The sequence below is a fragment of the Mercenaria mercenaria genome, chromosome 17 (assembly GCF_021730395.1).
Source record: "Mercenaria mercenaria strain notata chromosome 17, MADL_Memer_1, whole genome shotgun sequence".
Classification (NCBI taxonomy): Eukaryota; Metazoa; Mollusca; class Bivalvia; order Venerida; family Veneridae; genus Mercenaria; species Mercenaria mercenaria.
This window is the reverse complement of record NC_069377.1, coordinates 56,512,431-56,535,794: the sequence shown is the minus strand read 5'-3', so window position 1 is coordinate 56,535,794 and position 23,364 is coordinate 56,512,431. Positions and strand designations below refer to the sequence as shown.

The following is a 23,364-nucleotide window of genomic DNA, read 5'->3' as shown; positions in this document are numbered from 1 at the left end:
GTGAATTTTATTTTCTTTTTCTCAGAGATGACCGTTTTGACGTGGTCGTTTCCAAGGAAGAACAACAATCTGTAATGGCCTCAAGTGTAGTGGCCATTACAGATGACAAGTGAGTGTATATTCTATCCAAATACTAACTGTGTAGATTTCTCAATGTAAGAGGTCGGTATCGTTGAGGCTCGAGCCCTAGATGTTGTGGAGTCGGTGGCCTTTACCATTCTTACATCACTCCCTAGCGTTACGATAACTCGAGTTTATACATCAGTTCTTTTTCTTTTTCTTTTATTATTATTTTTTGTAGGCGGATAGGGAGGGGGTGCCGTTATGGGCAGAACAGCTGGGCAAGTACTCGAATTGAGTCGAAAGGCCGTTTTGAAATACTTTCAAAAAATGAATGAAAGGTATTTTCAATTTCATCAGCAACGCCTGCTAGTACATTCAGCACATGTAATATCTGCGGTTTGTAACGGATTCAGGCGGGGAATTCCCTGTTATTACTTAGTAGCATTGCGCAATCATTGAGTTGATCATGTAGATGTACCTTTATGTACCAATCTATTCTTACACCGTTAATCATTTGTCAAAATATTTCATTGACTATGCTGAAAATTTACATCTCAGATATAAATGTATTGCACTTTATGGCCTAAAATAAATACATTTGCTGTCCACCCACCCCTCTTTTACATCTGCCCCGCCCCAAAAAAATTTTTTTCGAGCATAATTGTTGTTCAATTGTTAAATTCCTGCTAAAGTATAGTTTCAGCTCAATAAAATATCATGGAATATGTCCATTATCATCTCTTCCTGTACATTCTCCTCTGTCAGAGGTTCGATGCTGTTCCGGGAATACAGGAGTGCAACGATCGACCTCTTCTATATGAAAATGCTATTTCAATAGCTATGACTGATTTTCATGGAAAAAATTTTTTTTTCGCTGCATTTTTATACCGATGTACTTCTGGCTTTGTCATAACGAAGGAAGTCCGGTACACAATGATAGGGTGGATTAGTAATAAAATATAAACTATTTTCATAACACACTATCTTCTCAATTTGAAATTATACCAGACACCTAAAAAGTAAGGTGATCTTTAGGTGTTTTTTTTTTTTCTTTTTTATAATAAGCCTTTGTTTACCCTTGATAAACGTTAAGTCGTTTTTGCACCGCCATAATCAGAATATCTAAAACTAAAAAATGAGACAGAATGCAATGCATACAAAAGTAGTGCACAAATTATACATGTGAAGTGAAAACTGGGGGCGGAGGTGACGGTTTACTTATAACCTTTAGTTCGGAATATTACTACCATAAAATAAATAAAAACCTGGATACTAAACAGTTCTGGAGGGAGACCGGCTGGACTGAGGCAAAACTGTATGTATGACTTTGAACTGACACAATAATAAATGATGAAACAAAGTTTAGGTCTTTTTCATTTATTTTTTCTGAGAAAATATTACATCTGTATATATCTTTAACAGCTAAGGCACAGTACATTGAACATACATAAAAGTATGTCTTTGGCAGTTAGTAGCATCGTATAATAATAGATAAAATGTATGTATAAACAGTTGTTGAAAATTATTATCAAAAAATAACAAACAGTTACTTGAAATATTTTCGGATAGATTAACATTTAGACATTTACACAGAGACGAATGTCTTACAAAAACATCTTTGGTAATAAAAACGAAAAATAGCAAAACAAAAACCAAAAACCAACTGATATTAGGACAGAAAAAAATCAGTAACTCTCATTTGTTACAAAATCTGGGTCTTGATTTTTCTTTTCAAATATTCACTGCCTAAAAAACGTAAATAACTGTTGACCCAAATAGAAAATATATATAAATTCTTCGATATTACCTAAAATAGTGACATATGTTTTGCTGTTTCATTTTAAACAACGGTCTTAGGTGTTTAATCAAAAAGTGCTAGCTTCTTCTATATTGTCATGACTCAAAATTTACATGTTTTTATATGAAAGGGGAATTTGCTGTTTTCTATAATTTTAAAAAAAAAATGCTAGAAAACAATGATGTTACTTCCTTCTCAGTTTAACGTGCGGATCAAAAAAAAATATTTTTACACGACTTTTTTCTACCTTAAGACAGTAGGTTTGAAGCGAAATAAGAGGCATAATTATTCTAAATAAAATAAAATAAAAAGCACTTTTAGTGTCCATGATATGACAATATTTGGCTATTGTAATATATCATGTATATAACAAAATATAAAAACAACAATAATGTATTATGCAGATAACCCGAAGTATGGACTTCAGAAATCTTGCACATGTATGAAAATTGTGTGATGGGGATGATATTTTCACCCTTAAATGGATGTTTTGGGTGCGATGAATCTATGATGCGATTTGAGTATATGAATATATTTTTGGGCAAGATTTTAACGAGCAGAAAGTTAACATTCACATAGAAATGAGTCCTTCGGGAAAAACATCTTTGGTAGTAGAAAACAGCAATACAAATGCCGCAAACCAACTGATACTTTAAAAGATCAGTTTCACTGCTGAATTAATAGTAAATTATTCACTTAGACATGTGTAGAATTATTTGAATAATAGCAAAAAGCATTATTCACAGCTAATGTTTACGCACAACTCTTCATTTTAATTATTTGAAAATCGGTTTTAAAATATATTTCTTATTATAATATTAAAACTCTATTAAAATTCGAATTTTTAGCGTTTTTTCCCAAAAATTCATTTAAAAGAATGCTCACAACATTTTCTGCAGCTTCCAACTGAATGTCAATGTTTTTTTCAGCTGAAGAATTAAAAAAAAAATATTTTATTGAAAAGAAATAATTGAATAAAAGGAATATTTCACTTTAAGTAAATTTCAGTGTTCCAGAAATAATATTTGTTCATTTTCTAACTTTTTCCAACACTTATTATTTTCATAACTGCAACGTTTATTCTAAAAGAAAAAGGCACAAAAATACACATTTTGCCAAACATGGCGACAACTGTATTCGGATCCTATAACAGTTTTTTTTGTACAGAATATGAATTATCAGAACAGACCAGCTGTCTTTTCATTTTTCCTCGTTTTATGCTCCACCCCTTCCAAAATGCCCTGTGTCTCCATATATATTGAGCAAATATCTTGCTCAAATAGGAGTTTATTCTTTGTTGGAATGGGCTTAAGTGCCGCCGCAATATGTTTGAGAACATACATACTGTCCGGTTTTACATTTGGCAAAACTGGTAGACTAGTCTTTTAGAGTGCTCCGTTTTCTTTATTATGTTCTTCTTATAATATTGTCTGATAGATCGGCTCAGTTTGTCATAATTCATGGCAGGGCGGTTTTTGCGTTTTCCCCACAGTCTTGCAACTCTCGAGGAATTCTCGATCTTGAAAATTCCGCGAGATCGGTCCACCCAGCGGATACAGTCTGTGTAATGGCCGTCCAGCAGCAGAAGTTTTAGGAATTGCCACAACTGTATCGTCTGCCGGTGGTGATGTACAGGTTCTTCCGGTAATCGATCATTGTCATCACCTGACATTTAAACAGTGATCTAAATAAGTTACTGATTGCATTTTTCACATTCATATTTCACACAATTAATCCTTAATAATGCTTAAAAAGCGTTCATTCTCTTGATATCTATTAATTCTTTCTGTAATTCGTTCATACTCCTTACTTGATATATATCATATTCATCAAATGAGGTAGTCATTCGTTCAGAATCACACATTTTCTTCAAGAAATAGATATATACAAACTTGCAATTATACGCTTAAAACGTTCATTTTACATATTTCGAAACTTCGCGGTGTAAACAAACCACGATCGTGTGTTAAATAGAACGTCCTATCAATGCAGACTGTGTGTAAACATGAAACCTTTCTACTTACATGTTTTAGTATGAGTTTCAGGAGTTTCTTGTTTAATTTCGGGTTCACTACAGGAGCTGGGTGCTGGACTTATACTTCCGGAAGAGCTTGTTCGGCTTGGGGACACGGGCACAGGCACCGATGAAAGTGTTGGCAAGACATCTGTGTATATCTGACTGGTCGTCTGCTCGACAACTGCAAAAAAATGAGGATATGGTCAAGGTTGTACCTAATCGATTTTGGCGAGACAAAATGTGTATCGGAATTTATGTTTCAATTCTAACGTGTAAATGTATGTGAGCAAATAAAAAAAAAACACGGTTCAAGATGTGGTGAAATTTTGCCGAAAATATGTTTAACTGAGAAACTGACTACATTCTCGGTCAATATTTTGTGACTTACCACTTCGCCAAACTTCCAACCGTGCAAACAGCGTGGAGCCAGCAGACGGAGCATATATTCTGAACTCTTCCTCTTTCATGATGCAAAGTTCTGCCCCGGAAACAAGGAAAATGTCCATGTTAGGTTCAGGGACGTTGAACTGTCTGCATTGCCATACGATCCACTGCTGAACTTGATCGTGCGTCCACAGAAGTGGATCTGAAAAATTAAAACGCACGTTGGTGAACGAAAAGCCAACCAGAAGCAACAAAACATAGCGGATAACAGGTAACATATTAGAAGTAACCTACATTCCTTTTAGCCTTGGGCCCAGGTATTTTTCCCATACGCAAACCGCCAAACGGTTTTCTTTTGTTCACTGTCATCAATTTGGTTTATAATTTCCATATCACAATGATGATGAGGATCATTATCATTATAAAATCAGTGAGTTTTCTCATTAATCATCATGATGATGATCATCATCATTTTTAGCATTTATTTATTTATTTATTTATTATTATCTTTATTTTTTACAGCCTGCATTTACATAACAAAATATTTTTCTGAAATATGTTGAAAAACTTTAATAATAAAATGTCCGGGGAAAAAGCGATTACTGATTAAAACATTAATGTATCCAGCCACGCGCATGCTCTAATTTAGAGACAATTAATTCGAAAATATGTTGTTGATTTGCTTTAAAGTGCTTTTATATGTAATTGTTGTAAGCAGCAGATAAGTAAGGTGTTTTTGAGAAGCGATTTGAGAATGTAAGAAACTGAACGTTTTATTCTTGAATTTAGTAAACTTATACATGTAAAACAAGCCGGGAGGTAAATTTAATAGTAGTAATTTGGCTATTATTCTACATTTTAGGAGGTAACAGTTAATCGGACCACGATATCAATCCCATGTGCGTGATTTCAACCATGCGTGCCCAATCAGATTTTTTAAAACTTTCTCATCGGTTAAGTGAACCAAAAAAAAAAAATGTCGTTAAACTGTGCCATAGTTACAAATTTAATACGAACGCTCTAGTTTTGCTTTTGATACTGAGGTATCAGTTGCTACTATCAAAAAAAAAAAACTCTTGTAAATTAAGAATAATAATATTTTCTCGCCAAGTAAACTCCACTGTTTTAAATTTGTATTTTCTGTTATAACGTAAGTTGAAAACTAGCGTACAAATTAATAAGACCTACCTCGTGCAATACCCAAACATCGGCATGTGTCTTCCACATCTTGCAAACACACTGCAAATGCTCTCGTTGTTAACTGATCTTGAAGATTGCTTCTTCTTTGAGGGCACACTGTATAATAACCGAATGATTCCAAATTTTCCGTCCCGCGATCCTGAACACTGGAATCACAAAGATGATGTTCAGGGGAAACGCTTGTTCGGTCCATGTAAACATCATCCCTCTGATATATTGTAAGGTCTCTGCGCTCATCAAGATTGCAATAATCTTGTGTTTCTTCAGGCTGATAAGGTGAACCTTGTTCCCCAGCAATAGGAACTTCAGTTATAGGCGACTTTCTGAAATCTAAGTCATCCGCATAAAAATCTGTAGATGGCGCTTCCAGATCCGTCTGCATCGCTTCTAAGCTGTCTAAAAGCATCTGTGGTACCTGTGATGATACGATTCAGTGTAAGATTTTGTAGCATAAACGTTTGTTACAGCACAAGTGATCAATAACCAAATCATTTCACAATGAAATAAACTAAGAAATCTGAGATATAAAAGAAATTAAACAAGCTGTTAAGTTGCTGCTTATTTGACGAAAAAAGAAATCTGACTTGAGGTGCATATTTTTTTTTTATTATAGTCATTTCTAGATAATACGAGTATAGTTTGCATTAGTTGTAATAAGTTAACTTGTACTCACTTCTTGGTCGATAGGACTAAGTGCCTGTCTTTCTACCTCTATCAAGTATTGCTCAATGCCTTCAAAACCTGAAAGCACATATTAAACCAAAATGAAATTAAATAAATGAAATTAAACCAAATGAAATGAAATTACACTTTAAAATAAAATTTAAAGACATAATGATTAATATCTAAATTAATCGCACACATGTAGTTTATTTTTCAATATCTCTGCGACATAAAACAAATGCATTAGTCCATAAATACAAAGACGGCAGTGCAATATATTATAAAAGATCAAAGTGCATTGTTAGTAATTTGTTAGTTAGTTTAAGCACACACAGAAGGACGCACACAAACACGTAAAAATGCAAAAGCACATTTAATTTACCCATTGCTTTATAGCTGCTTGTTGTATTCTTTTTATAAGATAAACTTTTTTCCTCACCCTAACTAATAAGTAGATAGTATAACACAAATATTGCAATTTAATAATCCAAATTCAAACTTGTTACTTCACTAACTTTTACTAAAATGATTTGGCTCGAATGTTGAATGGTTTTATATATCGCACTTTTGCGCTATTCTACGAAAACACTCCGATTTACAATTGGGCCGAATCGGGAGGCGCTTTAGGGTAAAATGTTTATAAAAGTTACCAGTCTTTTATGTATACACATTCATACTTAATAAAAAAAGAAAAGGATTTGAAGCAAGCATGACTTAATATATATTTTTATGTCATATAGATGAATTTGGTAGTTTTTAATACTGCAAATTGTATAAAATTCAAGTTAATTAAGATGTAGGTCAATCAAATACCGTGAGAAAACTCCTAACAGTACCTTATGACCGGGTTTTCCCTTTAAAGAACAAGCGTTTTCATTGGCTATGACTGTGTATGACGTACACATTGACTCAACTTGTTATCTATAGTATAAATATAAACATTTCGCGTTAATGGTTCGGCCAAAAAGCAATTAACGATTGTTTTCTCTTAGAATTTATTGAAACGTGTAACACTTCAGATAAATGTTGCAAAATGATAAATAATATGAGAAGCTCGAGATATTTGTAACAATATGTAGAATATGATTTAAATGTATATACACGCCTAATGGTGTCTATTTTTTATGTATATTTTTAACTCGAATAATGGAATATGCTCGACAATTTGTAGAAACTTGATATAATTTTCTTATCAGTCTACTCATGACTTGTTTTTGTTTTTTTTTAATTTCCATTATGTAACAAACAATTCTCAGAAGGCTCGCCATGTTATGTTATATCGTCTGCTACCTTTTGACCCAGATACACAAGTACTTTTATCGAGAGTACAGCCAACATTATTCATGCCGTTCAAACAATAATTTTTGATATCATATCGCCTAATAGCGTTATATATGTGAGGAGACTACGTTGATTTATTTGCCTAGTCCATTTTATATAAATCGATGGTCAATTCAGCTGGTGTTTACTCGGCTAAATGCAAAAATTGAGAAAAAAGTGATATTTTATATCTGATGTTATGTGACAAAGTAACTATATATTGAATGGCTTGTACACTATCTTCTTGAAACGTTTTAAGTATTTTTCAAAATATATGTAGATAAGCCATTTGCACATAAGAAAGAAAAAATATGATTTTTTTTATCATTTCAGTATAATGTATCTAGCATCGCGGTCAAGTTTGATAGTTACTAAATATAGAAATATAAATCACTTCCTAAACGTGTGGACCTAGCCCATCTATTTATATCTTTAAAAGTAGAATTACCATAATTATAAACAAACTTCACTATCTCCCAACACATATTAAGTATTTTGTGTCCTTCGGTCGTTTCAACCATCCTACACACTGACGCGTTAACCCATTTCTTGTAGGTCTGGACGTAAGATAATCTTTATTGTTGGTATATAATTTAAACATTCCGTGCGGCTAAATTTACACTTAGCAAAAAGGGGAGTAAAGATTATCGTATTATCGTGCACTGAAGCATGGACACTGACGTACATAGAGCTATATCGGGTAGTAACGACAATAAAAGTATTTATGAATTGATTATTAACATAATGCTCCCACGTTCTCTGTACTTTCAAATAAATTTAGATTTTTAGTTATATTTATTTTGATTAGGTAACAAAATTTGACACATGTTTTGATATAATATTTCGTGACGCAAACGTATGTTTGTTACATTGTATTACAAATCCTGATTTTTTAAATGTTTACCCGTGCCATGCCGTCTCAGTCATTTTTAAATTACCATTTTCAACCACCAGATATTTCCCTGAATGCATATACTTAGTACAATATAAATAACATATGAGCCGCGCCAAGAGAAATTCGCGCAGCCTGGTCAGGATCCATGCTGTTCGCTTTCAAAGTCTACTGCAATTAGAGAAACTGTAAGCGAACAACATGGATCCTGACCAGACTGCGCGGATGCGCAGGCTGGTCTGGATCCATGCTGGTCGCAAAGCCACTATGTTGGTTTTCTCATGGTGCGGCTCATATATATTCAAGGGTAGCACTAGTCTGGGAACACAGACTAGTGTATGTACAGACTATGGTAGCTCGCGCGCTGCATTAGGGCGATGCATTCACTTGTAATTAGAGATTTAATTATAAGGATTAGAATAATCGCTCATTTTTTCTTGTAAATACATGCTTTAAATAATGTTGTAGATGAGTTAACAGTTTTTTTTACTAAGTCATATCTTTAGTTATCTAAGGACGTCCGGCACGAACCGGGATTCGAACACGACGGTTTAGTCGATCCGTACAAGTATTACCCTTACACCAGCAATCATGTCGGTTTTCGGACACGATGTGGTTGTACAGTACTTATGTTTCTTATTAAAACTGAGATTTGCTCTGCAAGCGTTCGCGTAAAGAAGCACAGATGGCTTTTATTGTAATTTCTATCACAGTTATCACACATGTTCTTCTTCGAGATCTGTTGGTACACCACAGTGACATTCCAGTAAGTAGTCATATTTCAGTATGCATTCTTTGGTTTCCAATAAGAACATTCAGGTCGATAATTTAATATGAAATAATCTTGCGTGTGCATTTCGTGTCGCTATTTGTTCGGTATCCTGTATTCATCTTGTGGTTCTAGGAATTTATTTGTACTTATTTAAATAAAAAATCACATTTGAGGGTACAAAGCAATATCTCTCAAATAAAATAAGTAGGGTTATTGGGATCCAAAACAATGTTAAAATTAAAACCCATGACGTCAATGTAGAGCTACTGAGTGTCAGAATAATAAAACCTGCTCTTCATTTCTTAAGAAATCAGTGTTTGCATTCTTAATGTCATAAATATTGTGTTAAAAACTGTTTGATTTTCCGCTAACTTGTCCTTGACATGTCCTGCGTCTTTTACTCTATGTACAAAGGGACTAAAGATACAGCTCCTTAAAGGTTCAAGAAGCCCTTAAACGGTTATATGACATACATCCCTATTATCCAATCAGAAGAGAGAACGATGAAGAAATTAAGAGTAGATGTCCTTGCATATCTTAGGAAACAGAAAGTATGGATTAAATCCCTATTTATACTATTATAGAGTTACTGTGGTGTTCAAATACAGCTTAAGTACATTTTACATAAAGATCTCTGCAAATACTTGAAAACGTTATCTAAACACCAAGTTAAATCATATTACTATAAGCATCTTAACATTCTAATATAATAGTGTTTGTTCATAAAATCAGCATCTATGCTAGTTTATTTTGCTAAATTTGAAATTCTTACCTCAGATTTCTTTTTACCAAAAAAAAGACTTTTTAGACAAAAAATATTTTGCAGAATGTTTTAAGCAGACTCTGGGAATAAAACTCCTGTATGTAAATATATAAAGTGGCCATTGTGTGAAGTATTTAAAAACACAAACTTGCACATACATTTCGTACATCTAGGCATTTCTCTCAATTAAAAGCGATGAAATACGCTGCCAAGTCCACCTACCTCCAAAGTAATTAAATATAATTTGTATATACAATAGAAGTATGAAGACGTTTAAAAATACTTTGCGTTTAGCCCTCAAAAATATCTTCCATTTAGAATTGTTGACAAATATTTTGACAATTTGCAAATAGTCAAGTTAAGCCTTATTCAATTATAAGACAGCTTAAAGATGTATTCTGCTCATCTTTCATTGAAATATTTTATATTATGATATTTACTTCAAATGCAGATAATCTCATCAAATATATTCAACTTCACTAAATATATTAATAAATTGTCTATATTAAGCTACATTCATAATCAAATGTCATATAGTAAAAGCTGATTGTGTAAAAAACTTCCAGTTTTTTATGATAGTACACATTTTTACTGCTTTCAGCTGTACATATATACAGTGTGTACTATTATTTACCTAATTCATCAGTGTTAATTCACATAAATTTGTTTAATCTATGTTTACATAAACTACTGGTAGTATTTTTTTCATGTTTTCAAATATGAAATTTGGGTCTAGTATACCTTTAATAATCTCGTTTCAGTCTGATAACATAAGAAATTGCTATTTTCATTCCCATCTTTTATTTATTATATATTTTTTGTTTGATAATTAATTCAGAAATAGGAACTATCATTTCTAAACTGCAGTTATTTTTGTTGTATAAAATAATGCGTTGTTATTTAGATAATATCTTAGCATACAACTTATTTTTGACCTTACCAAAAAGAAAGACATAGTTATATAGAACTTCTGTTACCAAGAAAATGAAGACTAAATATTGGTCTAATTTTTATGTATCTGTTCCAAGAATAAAGAGATATCTTAGGTGCTTTGTGAGTCAATTTCACCAAACAGCATCATTGGTAGACGGCATATCCAATAGAAAAGCGCGATTCTGGTTCAAGGCCAAGCGATTACAGGTATTCACAGTAACCGCAGTAAAACAGTTCGGAGAAAAGAAAATCCGTACTATTGCTGATTATAGGCTAACCAAAGAACTAAAGTCACGCAAAATACATAAATAGAACTGCCCCCACTGTATTCGACAAGGATATTAAACGGTTATATTCAATATATTTGAAATTAACAGATAAACAACCACAACCGCTAGACACTAAATAATGTTTACACTAGTGCAACTGAGCTTTACTTTGCAGTTTAACTAACACTTTAATTACAAAAAGTGATACTATCGGTTTAACATTTGTGTATGGCAATTTCTTGCAAGGCTCGAGGTGCAATTCACTGTTATGAAAGCATGCATGCCCGTAGGACACTGGTGCCTCTACTAAGTGTGGCTGTTCGACCATATATTACTTGTTGACAATACAAGACTAAGTAAATTGTCATATTGTCTTCATTGGCAAGAAATCGAAATTGGAAAAAATCTTACCAGTGAATAAAAATACAAAAACTGGCATAAAGCAATATTATTTGGAAGTGGGGATGCCGGGGTGTTGGAATACTACAAAACATCATCAAGAAACACCAGAAAACAAGAGAACATCAGAAACAAAAAAAAACGGAAAGGATAAATCTCAAACAAAACACCAGGTACACAGCTTCATACAGTACATGTATATACAATTAACAAGATGCCAATTAGTTGTTTTGTCTAAGCTACATGCCACAGCCATTGTGGATTCAAATCTCATTAATGGTCGAATCCACTGGATTGCGGAAGGTCTTTTGTTCTACCCAGACGCCGAACCATCTGTAACTCGTGAGGTTTTCTTCCGCCGTTGAATGATCTTCTAATGCAACACATAGTGTTTTTGAAAATCTCTGGCAAATTAATACACGTTTTAATTACAGAAAACTAGCAAAATGTGCTGGAAACTGAAACAAATCAAACAATTTTATTTATCTTAATACCTCAACCCGTTTAGAAAAAAGTCTTTAAATTTATAACAATTTTAGCTCACCTGTCACGTAGTGACAAGGTGAGCTTTTGTGGTCTACCTTCGTCCGTTCACAATTTCTTGTGAACACGATAGAGCCCCTTGAAGGGCCAAAATCTGCTATTTTGGTTGTGAACACGATAGAGAACACATTTTGCTATATATTTTAATCAAACTTGGATACAACTTGTATTGGCATAATATCTCGATTCTTTTCGAAAACTGGCCAGATCTCGTCATGGGTTCCAGAGTTATGGCCCCTTAAAGGGCCAAAATTGGCTATTTTGGCATTTGCAGCCATATAGAGACTTCATTTATGGTTTGATTTGAAACAAATTTGCAAAATATCTTAAACAACAATAGATATTAGATTTCATGATGAATCCGTGAGATTAAATCATAGGTTCCGGAGTTACGGCCCCTGACTGACACCTGAAAAAGCCAAAATTTGTTAATTTTTACCTTGTGAACACGTTAGAAGTGACACTTTACATTCCATTTTACCGACACTTACACACAACTTAAGTCACAATAAGATCTCGATTCCTTGTAAAAACCGGCTAGATTCCATCATTGGTTCTAGAGTTATTGCCCCTGAAAGTGGCAAAATTTTCTATTCTGGCCCTTTCAGCCATATTTATGCCTTGGTTTGCTACAAACTTGCACAGAATGTTTATCTTGATGATCTCTAAGCCAAGTTCGAGAAGCTTGCTAACACTCTTGAGGCCACATTTCTGACCCTATCTGGGGTCAAAAACTAGGTCACCCACTAAAATCAAATGAAAAGCTTGTTAACACTCTTAATGTCATATTCATGATCCTATCTTCATGAAACTAGATAAGAATGTTTATCTTGATGATTCCTATGCCAATTTTGAAACTGGGTCATGTGGGTTCAGAAACTAGGTCACCACTCAAATCAAAGGAAAAGCTTTTTAACACTGCAGAGACCACATTTCCGACCCTATCTCCATGGAACTTGGCCAGAATGTTTATCTTGATGATTCCAAGGCCAGGTTAAACAGGTGTGCGATATAGGATCATCATGACCCTCTTGTTAAAGTAACTCGCTCGCAATGTTTATGGTAGATTCAAGAGATCCTAAACTGCATTTTAACAGTGATAAGTGAGATGCTAATTATGGCATGAACTCCTTCGATTTGTGTTCGATGATGATGATTAGGATCATTACCAGGAGGACAGTGATGATGAATAAAGAAACATTATAAGAACAGAAACACAATTTATCTAATATATTTTATGAGATAGTAAAAACATTCCAGACTTTATATAAATGTATGTTGAAAATGTTATTCAATACACTGTAAAACTTTTTCACCTAAACTTATCTTTATTTTTCTTTCCTTTTATAATGATATATGTTTATAATTATATTTTGTTTCTAATGTATCCTGTAGCAGCCAATACTAGAAAAAAGTCAGTGCCATTTATGTCCCATATAGGACTGTCCTTCCGGATTAGGATATAAGCCTCTTACTTCGTTTAATACACACAGTGGCATAACCTCCCTGCAAGTCCAAACTGTATCATCTTCACATCGATCTGTCCCTGTTTAATAATTGCTGTTTTTTTTTCGAATACATTGTGGAAGATTCCAAGCCCCTGCATTTGACAACATATTCCAATATTTCTTGTATCTAACTTTCCGTGTTTGACTTTCTATTCAAATCACTCTGCGTCCGTGGTCCGTCGTCCTTCCGTCCGTCCGTCCGTCCTTCCGTCCGTTAACAATTTCTCGTTATCGCATCTCCTCAGAAACTACCTGGGGGATTTTGACCAAACTTTGTCAGAATGATGTATTGGTACCCTAGTTGTGTCCCCCTGAAAATCAGACTGGTTCAACAATTTTTTAGTAAGTTATGGCCCTTTGTTTATTTCTATAATTTACATAGATTTATATAGGGAAAAACTTTGAAAATCTTCTTGTCCAAAACCACAGAGCCTAGGGCTTTGATATTTGGTATGAAGCATCATCTAGTGGTCCTCTACCAAGATGATTCAAAATATTTCCTTGGGGTCTAATATGGCCCCGCCCCGGGGGTCACATGGTTTATATAGACTTATATAGGGAAAAACTTTGAAAAACCTCTTGTTCAAAACCATAGGGCCTAGGGCTTTGATATTTTGTATATGACATCATCTAGTGGTCTTCTACTAAGATTGTTCAAATTATCCCCCTAGGGTCAAATATGGCTCCACCCCGGGGGTCACATGGTTTACATAGACTTACATAGGGAAAAACGTTGAAAATCTTCTTGTCCAAACCACAAAGCCTAGGGCTTTGGCATTTGTAATGTAGCATCATCTAGTGGTTCTCTACCAAGTTTGTTCAAATTATCCCCCTAGGGTCAAATATGGCCCCGCCCTGGGGGGTCACATGGTTCATATAGACTTATATAGGGAAAAGATTTTAAAATCTTCTTGTCAATAACCTACAAAATTCAAATTTGGACCACATGTATGGTTTTGAGTGGCAAGATGAACCTTGACATGAGTTGACCTTGATTTTGACCTAGTGACCTACTTTCACATTTCTGTAGCTACAGCCTTCAAATTTGGACCACTTGCATAGTTTTGTGCACTGAAAAAAACTTTGACCTTGACTTTGACCTGGTGACCTACTTTCACATTTTTGAAGGTACAGGCTTCAAATTAGGACCACATGCATAGTTTTGTGTTCTGAATTGGAATTTGACCTTGATTTTGACCTACTAACCTACTTTCACATTTCTCAAGCTACAGCCTTCAGATTTGAACCACATGCATAGTTTTGTGTACGGAAACAAACCTTGACCTTTACATTGACCTAGTGACCTACTTTCACATTTTTGAAGGTACAGGCTTCAAATTTAGAACACATGCATAGTTCTGTGTTCCGAAATAAAATTTGACTTTGATTTTGACCTGGTGACCTACTTTCACATTTCTCGAGACACAGCCTTCAAATTTGGACCACATGCATAGTTTTGTGTACTGAAATGAACTTTGACCTTAAGATTGACCTAGTGACCTACTTTCACATTTCTGTAGCTACAGGCTTCAAATTTAGACCACATGCATAGGATTGTGTACCGAAACAAACTTTGACCTTGACATTGACCTAGTGACCTACTTCCACATTTTTGAAGGTACAGGCTTCAAATTTGGACCACATGCATAGTTTCGTGTTCCGAAATAAAATTTGACCTTGATTTTGACCTGGTGACCTACTTTCACATTTCTCGAGCTACAGCCTTCAAATTTGGACCACATGCATAGTTTTGTGTACTGAAATGAACTTTGACCTTAAGATTGACCTAGTGACCTACTTTCACATTTCTGTAGCTACAGGCTTCAAATTTAGACCACATGCATAGGATTGTGTACCGAAACAAACTTTGACCTTGACATTGACCTAGTGACCTACTTCCACATTTTTGAAGGTACAGGCTTTAAATTTGGACTACATGCATAAATTTGTGTTCTGAAGTGTAATTTGACCTTGATTTTGACCTAGTGACCTACTTTCACATTTCGTCCTTGAAATTGATCTAGTGACCTACTTTCACATTTCTCAAGCTACAGCTTTCGAATTTGGACCACATGCAAAGTGTAGTGTACGGAAATGAAATTTGACCTTGAGCTAGTCAGTAAGTCTTGAAATTTGGAACACTCAAAAATGGCACATTGGTGGGCGCCAAGATCACTCTGTGATCTCTTGTTCTTATATGTGGTTGTGCTCCCCGACCTAACCACAGGGGTTTCAGAGAAGTAATGCAAGGAGCCAGAAAACAATAGTTGCATCTGGTATCTATTTCATCAGGAGCCAAGATATAAGCATGTCCTTCCTCATTTCCATGATCACTGTCATCATCATCATCATCATCATCACCAGTATTGGTGTGATGGTTACCTGTTGGCTCAGTCTGATCAGTTCCTAGTGTAATTTCCACGTCCTGTGGCTGTTGCTGTTGCTCCCATTCCGACCTAACAACACAGTTCTCAAAATTCCAGTTATTGAATTCAAAAAAGTGAGATACAGTTTCATATTGTTCTCTAGTAATCCTCAGTGTAATTTCACGAGTTTCAGACATTTCGGAGGAAACTTTTTCAACTGTTATCGAAAGTCAAAGGTCTGTAAAAATGTATCAGATCCCTTCAGAAGGTTGTAAGAAATTCTTATGACAGACATCTGCATCTTTTGTTTGATACACACTTATATTGCTGTATTCTAAAAGTGATTTTTTTTTCAAATTATACAGTCAATAATATCTGAAGTGCACTTGAACACAACTTTCAGAAAATCCCAGAAATAACAGTAATGCTATAAAAGCAATGAATATTTCATGCAGTCTGACCAAATAGTAAATACTTCATAGCCTTGAAAACCAGAGTCTGCAGTAATAAAACCCCCTAAACTTCAGTGTAGCAGTGTGTAAACCTTCACTGATTCCATAGGATCTTTCAGAATGATTAATTGCCCCTAGAGAAAATACCAACATTTTATAGCCACTGCGGTCACTCTCCAAAGGTTATCCAGGGTCAGCAAGGTCGGTCTTTAATGTAAAACGTTCTCGAATGATGAATACAATCATCATTTGCGTATGATGAATATTTATTACAGAACTTCAACTTTTTTCACAATGTCACAGATACATTTTACACAAACAGGAGTAAATTAAGATTTTCATGAAAGTTACTGAATTTACATGGGAGTGCTTTTAAATGGACGAACCATTATAACATGGGCACTAAGGTGAACGAATATTTTTGAAGTATGTATGCTCAAAAGTGTATTCCGTTCTGGTTTCGACTGAGAACAATAGTGTTATTGTATATTTTATGAATTCATTTTTGGGAGTATCCGTGGCCGGGTGCTTAAGGTCGCTGACTCCTCGATTACCGCTATGGGTTCGAAACTGACTTACTGTCGAATGTTGCCATATGACATATAAAAATGTCGGTGTTAACAAAAAAGCAGTGTCAAAACCAAAAACACTTTTTTAATAAATTGTAAATGTTAATGTGGTTTTGCGGCTTTTAAAAAACTAGGTGTCATCGTAAAATGAATAAAATTGTATAATGGCTTAAACTTTTTGGAATTTCTGTATTACATAAACAATATGATTGTCTAAGCGTATGCCAACTTTCAGAAATGTACTTTTAATTTTTTAAAGGGCCTCCGTGACTGAGTGGATTCAGCTCACAAACCCTTCATCGATGGGGGTTCGAAACTCGCTTGGGTTGTAGAAGTCTTCATGTAAAAAAGCCATTCAGCTGGCTTACGGAAGATCGCTTGTTTAACCCAGGTGCACACCCGTGCCTTAAATAATGCTAGAGGGGCACCTTGGGTCTTCAACAACCAGAAAAGGCAAAGTAGCCACATTGTATCGGTATGACTCTAAACGAATAGAAGAAAAGCAAAGTATCTCAGGCTGCGTAGTAGACTAAGTGCTATGTTAGGGGAGATAGGGCCGACATTTTCCCGAACAGGGTAGCCATATATTTTCCAAGTTTTATTTTTCTTTTTGTTCGCATTTTTTTATGTGTAACGACTGTAGTTATGAATGTCTGTAAAGTTGTCTTGTATTTTGATGTAACCCCCATTTATTTTTGTATTATAATGCATCTTGTTGACGGGTATTTAGTTTACAATTGAACAATGTGTGTCTAGCCTGTAACGATCCGGTTAAACGATTTTGCAAAAAAATATGCGTCGCAAGTTAGCCAATTACGTAGATTGCATTCGGACCCGATAGTTTGTGGTTCTCAGGTCACTCAGATACCTGTACTAATATCATACGCTTTTTTCCACCTTAATAAAATATACTCTAAGATAGTTAAACGTTAGTAAAATTCTCGTTAGTATCCAGGCAACAGCTCCAGCACATTTCCAAGACATTTCAAAGGTCTAACTACTCAAAATAAATGGAGTTTATATCTTTCTTCATTTACCCTGTCTAATTTGTATTCAGCTGTGGTGACAACACTGTCTAAAGGGACATCATGTCACGCTACATATCTGAAATAAATTAGTGAAGAAATGTGTCATCTGATCTTGCATGATGTATTTGTAAATACATGCTTTTGCTTGAAAACAGTGACTGTCAAAATAATGCACTGGATATTTAATTCCTGTTCTAAAACCTGTATCTAGTCATATTACTTTGGTTGGATATTTATCCTAAAATTATGGTGAAACAAATTATTCCAAGTTACAGGAATTTTCTGCGAGAACCATTTATTTCTATGCCTAAAAAACTGATTTGCGACCATTTAGCAGACAAAACCAAAATTTTGGCCCACTTATAAGTAGAAAAATCTTCAAAATGTGAAAGTTAAATAACAGTTCTTAACCTGAATTATTTAAAAGTCCAATATCTCCTAGTTGGTTCTGAAAAATTTCTACCACAACATTGATAGCGTTTAAACAATATCGAATGTTGATTCATATGTCCATTTACTCTTGTTACGGAGGATAGATTTTAGTGACCATCTATATTTTTGAACATAAAGAAATTAAACTTTAACGTAGTTAGTTAATGAAAAGAAACTCTTTAATGCAACATGTTTGAAAAAACACATCCGATACACAATCCAATCAGTATGACATTTTCTACCGTCAACACCGAGAGCGAAAAAAGGTACAAAATGTATATGATTAACAATTTTAAGCAGTATTCTTAAAACAGAAAATTGAATTTTTATAATTGTTATATTTATAAAATTGAACATCGTATAGGAGAAAAAGGACAGCCCTCTGTCAATTTAAAATGTCCTTAACACCACACAAAAAGTTACGGATGTGCTATGTATAGTGCGATTCTAAATACATACATCTCCGTTACGGAAGTGATAAAATTAACAACGAAATGAAAACATAAAACTAAAGAATATATCTTTTTCTTCTCGCATGGAAACATGGTTTTGAAACTTTATCAAATGTTTTACACTGTTGATTAAAAAAACAACAACAACATAATTAATCGACATATTACATTACTTCCGGGCAGTGCTTAAGTATTAGACACATGTCACCTAACATAAATTCAAAAAGAACACATTTCATTTAAGAGACAGCCCTTGAACAGTACATTTCAAACAGTTACCTCCACAAGACTATACAGCAACTAAACTAAACTACCAAATGTGGCATTTATACAAAATCTGTGTATACAGCTTGTAACGGAAGTGATAATACGTTTCGGAAACTGTGTTACAGACATAGTTAGGCCTATATCAAAACTGCTGTGTGTAACAGATTACTGAGCATGATATAAAAATGTCAGGGTTCCTTAGAAAAAAATCAGATGATAAAGCCCTCTCATTATGCAGAGTTTCTATCCTTCTCCGATCACCGTCAAAGAACCTCGAACATTTCTTGATTTTACTGTCTTTTCTAAATAATCAGTTACTATGTAAGCGTTTGATTTACATATTGGACGAACGGGACTTTGCATTTGTTACTATTTTCCCCGGATTCCGTAAGGAAATTAATCAGAACTTAATCTCGAGCCATGTCATTATACAACGCAGCCATGCAGATGTCTTTTCTCGCACACAGATTTCTGTGATTTGTCAGCAACAGTTGAATTTGCTTTTTTCGGTTACTTTTCTGATATTAGTGTGCTTGTCTTCCATTCTCTGAACAAACAAACCCACTTTTTAGTGTTAATAAACGTTTCCTTACTAACATTTTCTGTCTTTTAGTTTGTCACATCAACGTTTCGGACGTTCAATATTCAACAGTTTCTATTGGATAATAAAATCTGTAAAGATCCTTTGAAAGCAAAGAATGCAGTCAAGCAGAATAATAGCAGACTCGGTTTGATTGAGTCTGCTCACATCATTGTAAGCTATGTGTGCAACTAAATCTTCTCTGCACGTGGAATAAAAATAGTCAAATTTCTCAAATAAAAAAAGGAATTTCAGAGAAACCTAATTACACTAAAACAATTCTAAAATACCTTATTTCAACTACATACAATATAACAAAATATCTATGTAACCTCCGTAACATAATATCTTCTCCGTAACAGAATAAAACAAGCGGTCGTCAAAAGCACATTTTTTGTTTTAAATAATTATATATAAAGTTTTAAGTATTACATAATGACGAGGGCATTACTGAAACCAGAAGGAGTCATATTGGGCGCAGTAATTAAACAAGGACAACATCAATGCAGTCAGACAAACTATCTCACCTGTACTGTGGGGAAAATCAAGTTCTGTATCACTTTTCTACGGAGAAAATAGTCAGAAAAATATATATTTCTTGGATCTGAGTCAGTTTTGACGTGTCTCTTTCGCCAAACTTTTCATGTATGAAATTTGAATGTAGCACTGGAATTTACGAGCACGTTATCTCTTCCGTAACGGACATTTTTAAAGAGGCATATTTATTGCAGCACTGTATGTTATGTATTGTTTTACGTTCAATTTAAATTGGAAAAGCAGAGAAAACACATTCTAAGAACGTAAAACATAATCACATGCACATAATGTATTAGAATTATTTTTTCTAAATATTTATGAACTTGCCTCATTTACTTGAAATACTGTTCCGTCAATAATTTTCAAATTACACTTAAACTTAGCCTCTGCTTCCTTCGAGTGACACATGTGAAAAACTTTTTAGTGCGTTTTTCGCATTTCAGTAAGCAGATTGATCAGCTAAGTTGTTATGTTACGGAAGGGATAAGTTACGGAAGGGATAAGTTACGGAAGAGATAAAATTATTTGAATAATTGATAACTCTTCGATACCGTGATAGCATGTACTGAAAACAAGCCTTCATACTGATGCATTCAAGGTATATGATACAGACATAGAGGGAAAACACCACTGTTATCACGAATAGTTGAAGAAGTCCCCGTTACGTTACGGAGGAGAGATTTTAAATCGCGACAAAATATAGATGAACTGTAAACGATTATATCACAAATATTTACTCATCAGAAAGTAACTAGAGAGTTATTTTAATAAAGTAAAATCATTTGACGACAGTTTGTGTCACTTTTGTCACATCTATACCTGTTTCAAAATACTTTGTAAATATATTAGTTCATGTTACGGTAGGTGAGTACTGTTTTTGGCGACAGTAAGATGTATGACCGGGATGAATGCATTTTGCGCTTATACTATTGAAAATGTCCTTCCGCAATTACAGTGAACCCTCTTTCAAAATACTGCATGTAGGTTTGGTGCACAAATGTACTCCTGTGCTATTAACAGAGTTATTATTGGGTTCAGTATACTTGGCGACATAGCAGAAATGAGCAGAATGCTTATATTTCGCATCCTACTGCACATAGAAAGTAGAAAAATAGATCGACTGAAAGCATAAAAAATTAAAAATACAAATCATATACCATTGCTAATGTAAGAACCTCTTTTCAATGTAATTTATTCATCATGTGTTTGTAATAGAAGAACAAGAATGCAGGCGACAAGAAATTTTCTAAAGTGGGTCAGATTTTTGGTTTTGACTGTGTAAGAAAGTATATCTTACTGTACGTTAGATTTAGAATTGGCATGTATTCTTGTTGCATAACAATATTAGCGTCGCTGATGCACGCATTTAAGCAGTAAATCACTGTTGTTTAGTCATTTAACTAAGATTAAATCTATCCTTATCAAATAACCACATATTTTTATTCAAATTTGCATATTATAGTAAAATTAACATTACACATTTCACAGGTATTTTAAATTGCATACGATATTAAATTAATTGAGCCATGCCATGGGGAAACCAACGTAGTAGCTTTATTATTATACCAGATTTATATAGCGCCCTTTTCATGATCAATTTCACGTTCAAAGGCGCTTTACATAGTTCAAATGCAGCCACACAGGGCGCATAATTCATCCTCTACTAGTACAGACACAGAGCGATCTGACCAGAGGGACAGAGTGAGACAAAGCCCCCACGACAGAGAGATCAGAAACTAGATACAGGTTTGTCCGGCTAACTTAGCCTAGCTCGTTGCGAATAGACAGCCTGGTTCTTTAACGTGCCCAGTGTATAGCACTGATACACGCAAGGATTGCCTGGGTTCCTGACCAGTACACCTCTAGTTGGGTGGGAAACACTGAAAAGCGTTTCTGAAAATTCCCGAGTAGCTGCCGGGGATCGAACCCCGACCTCAGGATTGGAAGGCCAGTGTGCAAACCACTGAACTATCCGACCATCCGCTTTGCGACCAGCATGGATCCAGACCAGCCTGCGCATCCGCGCAGTCTGGTCAGGATCCATGATGTTCGCTAACGGTTTCTCTATAGGCTTTTAAAGCGAACAGCATGGATCCTGACCAGACTGCGCGGATGCGCAGGCTGGTCTGGATCCATGCTGGTCGCAAAGCCACTATGTTGGTTTTCTCATGGCGCGGCTCAATTCATGATAGTCTATAACAGATTGAATAAACTGTTTAATCAAAAGAACCATTAATTATCAACATTTTTGACTTCCCAATAGTCTAAGGAACATTTTCCAAAGAACAGTCCCTCCTTGTGAGAACAAACTGGGTCAAACTGGGATACTGAAAAGAACAGACAAAATAAAATAGACGCTGGATAAGCGGGATTTTCAATAGTTTTGTGTTGTGTTTGACCAAGAACTGACATTTTTTATACTGTAAATTGTTTTGGTTGCCTAAGTAAATCACATTATATGTGATAGTCACAGGACTTTGGCCATGTTTAGAATTGGTTCTGTTTTTCAAATTTGCATTGAAGTCCTCTAAACGGCCATTCATTCATGTTCAAGTTCCCAAGATAAAATAATTTCAGTTTGGGACATACATTAACTAGTAATGGAAGAAACGTTCTTAATAAATTTAACACAAAAATATTCAGGTATTTACGTACTTTCTTCTGAGAACGAAATTGAGAACGAGTAATATAAAGTTCCAACCCTACTTATTAAAACTGTTTGGAATGTGTGCTACAAGCTGTACGAATTGCTCAATTGAGCTTATTATAACAAATGTCCATGTATAGGAAGTTAGCAGTAGCAGTGAGCAGTAGCAATAGCAGTAGCAAAATTAGAAAATGAGAAACTGGCAGTAGCAGCAGTAAAAGTATCAGCAGTAGCAGTACCAGCAGTAGAGGCAGCAAAACCGTGAAATTGGCAGTAGCAGTAGCAAAACAAACAAAAAACGCGAAATTGGCAGTAGCAGTAGCAGTAGAAAAAATGTGAAATTAGCGGTAGCAGTAGCAGCAGTAGCAGTAGCAAAAACATGAAATTGACAGTAGCAGCAGCAGTAGCAAATACGTGAAATTGGCAGTATCAGTTGCAGCAGTAGCAGTGCCAGTAGCAAAAAACACGAAATTGGCAGTATTAGTGGCAGCGGTAGCAGTAGCAAAAACA

The 23,364-nt window shown here is 34.7% G+C and overlaps 1 protein-coding gene and 1 long non-coding RNA gene across 3 annotated transcripts in view; one reads left to right on the top strand and one right to left on the bottom strand.

The window, feature by feature from the left end:
- Positions 1-1,424: 1,424 nt before the first annotated feature.
- LOC128550101 (SAM pointed domain-containing Ets transcription factor-like) lies at positions 1,425-6,687 on the bottom strand. Of its 2 annotated transcripts, none has more exons than XM_053528261.1 (6): positions 6,565-6,687; positions 6,136-6,203; positions 5,451-5,877; positions 4,267-4,464; positions 3,886-4,059; positions 1,425-3,526 (listed from the first exon to the last, which is right to left on the bottom strand). In XM_053528261.1, the coding sequence occupies exons 3-6, from the start codon at positions 5,866-5,868 to the stop codon at positions 3,216-3,218; spliced, it is 1,101 nt and encodes a 366-aa protein (XP_053384236.1). In that variant the 5' UTR covers positions 5,869-5,877; positions 6,136-6,203; positions 6,565-6,687; the 3' UTR covers positions 1,425-3,215. The 2 variants fall into 2 exon arrangements, with proteins under 2 accessions (XP_053384236.1, XP_053384235.1); XM_053528260.1 differs by having other exon boundaries at positions 6,508-6,660.
- LOC128550102 (uncharacterized) overlaps positions 4,396-23,364 on the top strand; it is a 116,046-nt gene continuing 97,077 nt past the window's right edge. Inside the window, exon 1 of the long non-coding RNA XR_008368059.1 lies at positions 4,396-4,533. This is a non-coding gene — a long non-coding RNA (uncharacterized LOC128550102). The remainder of the gene's footprint in view (positions 4,534-23,364) is intronic.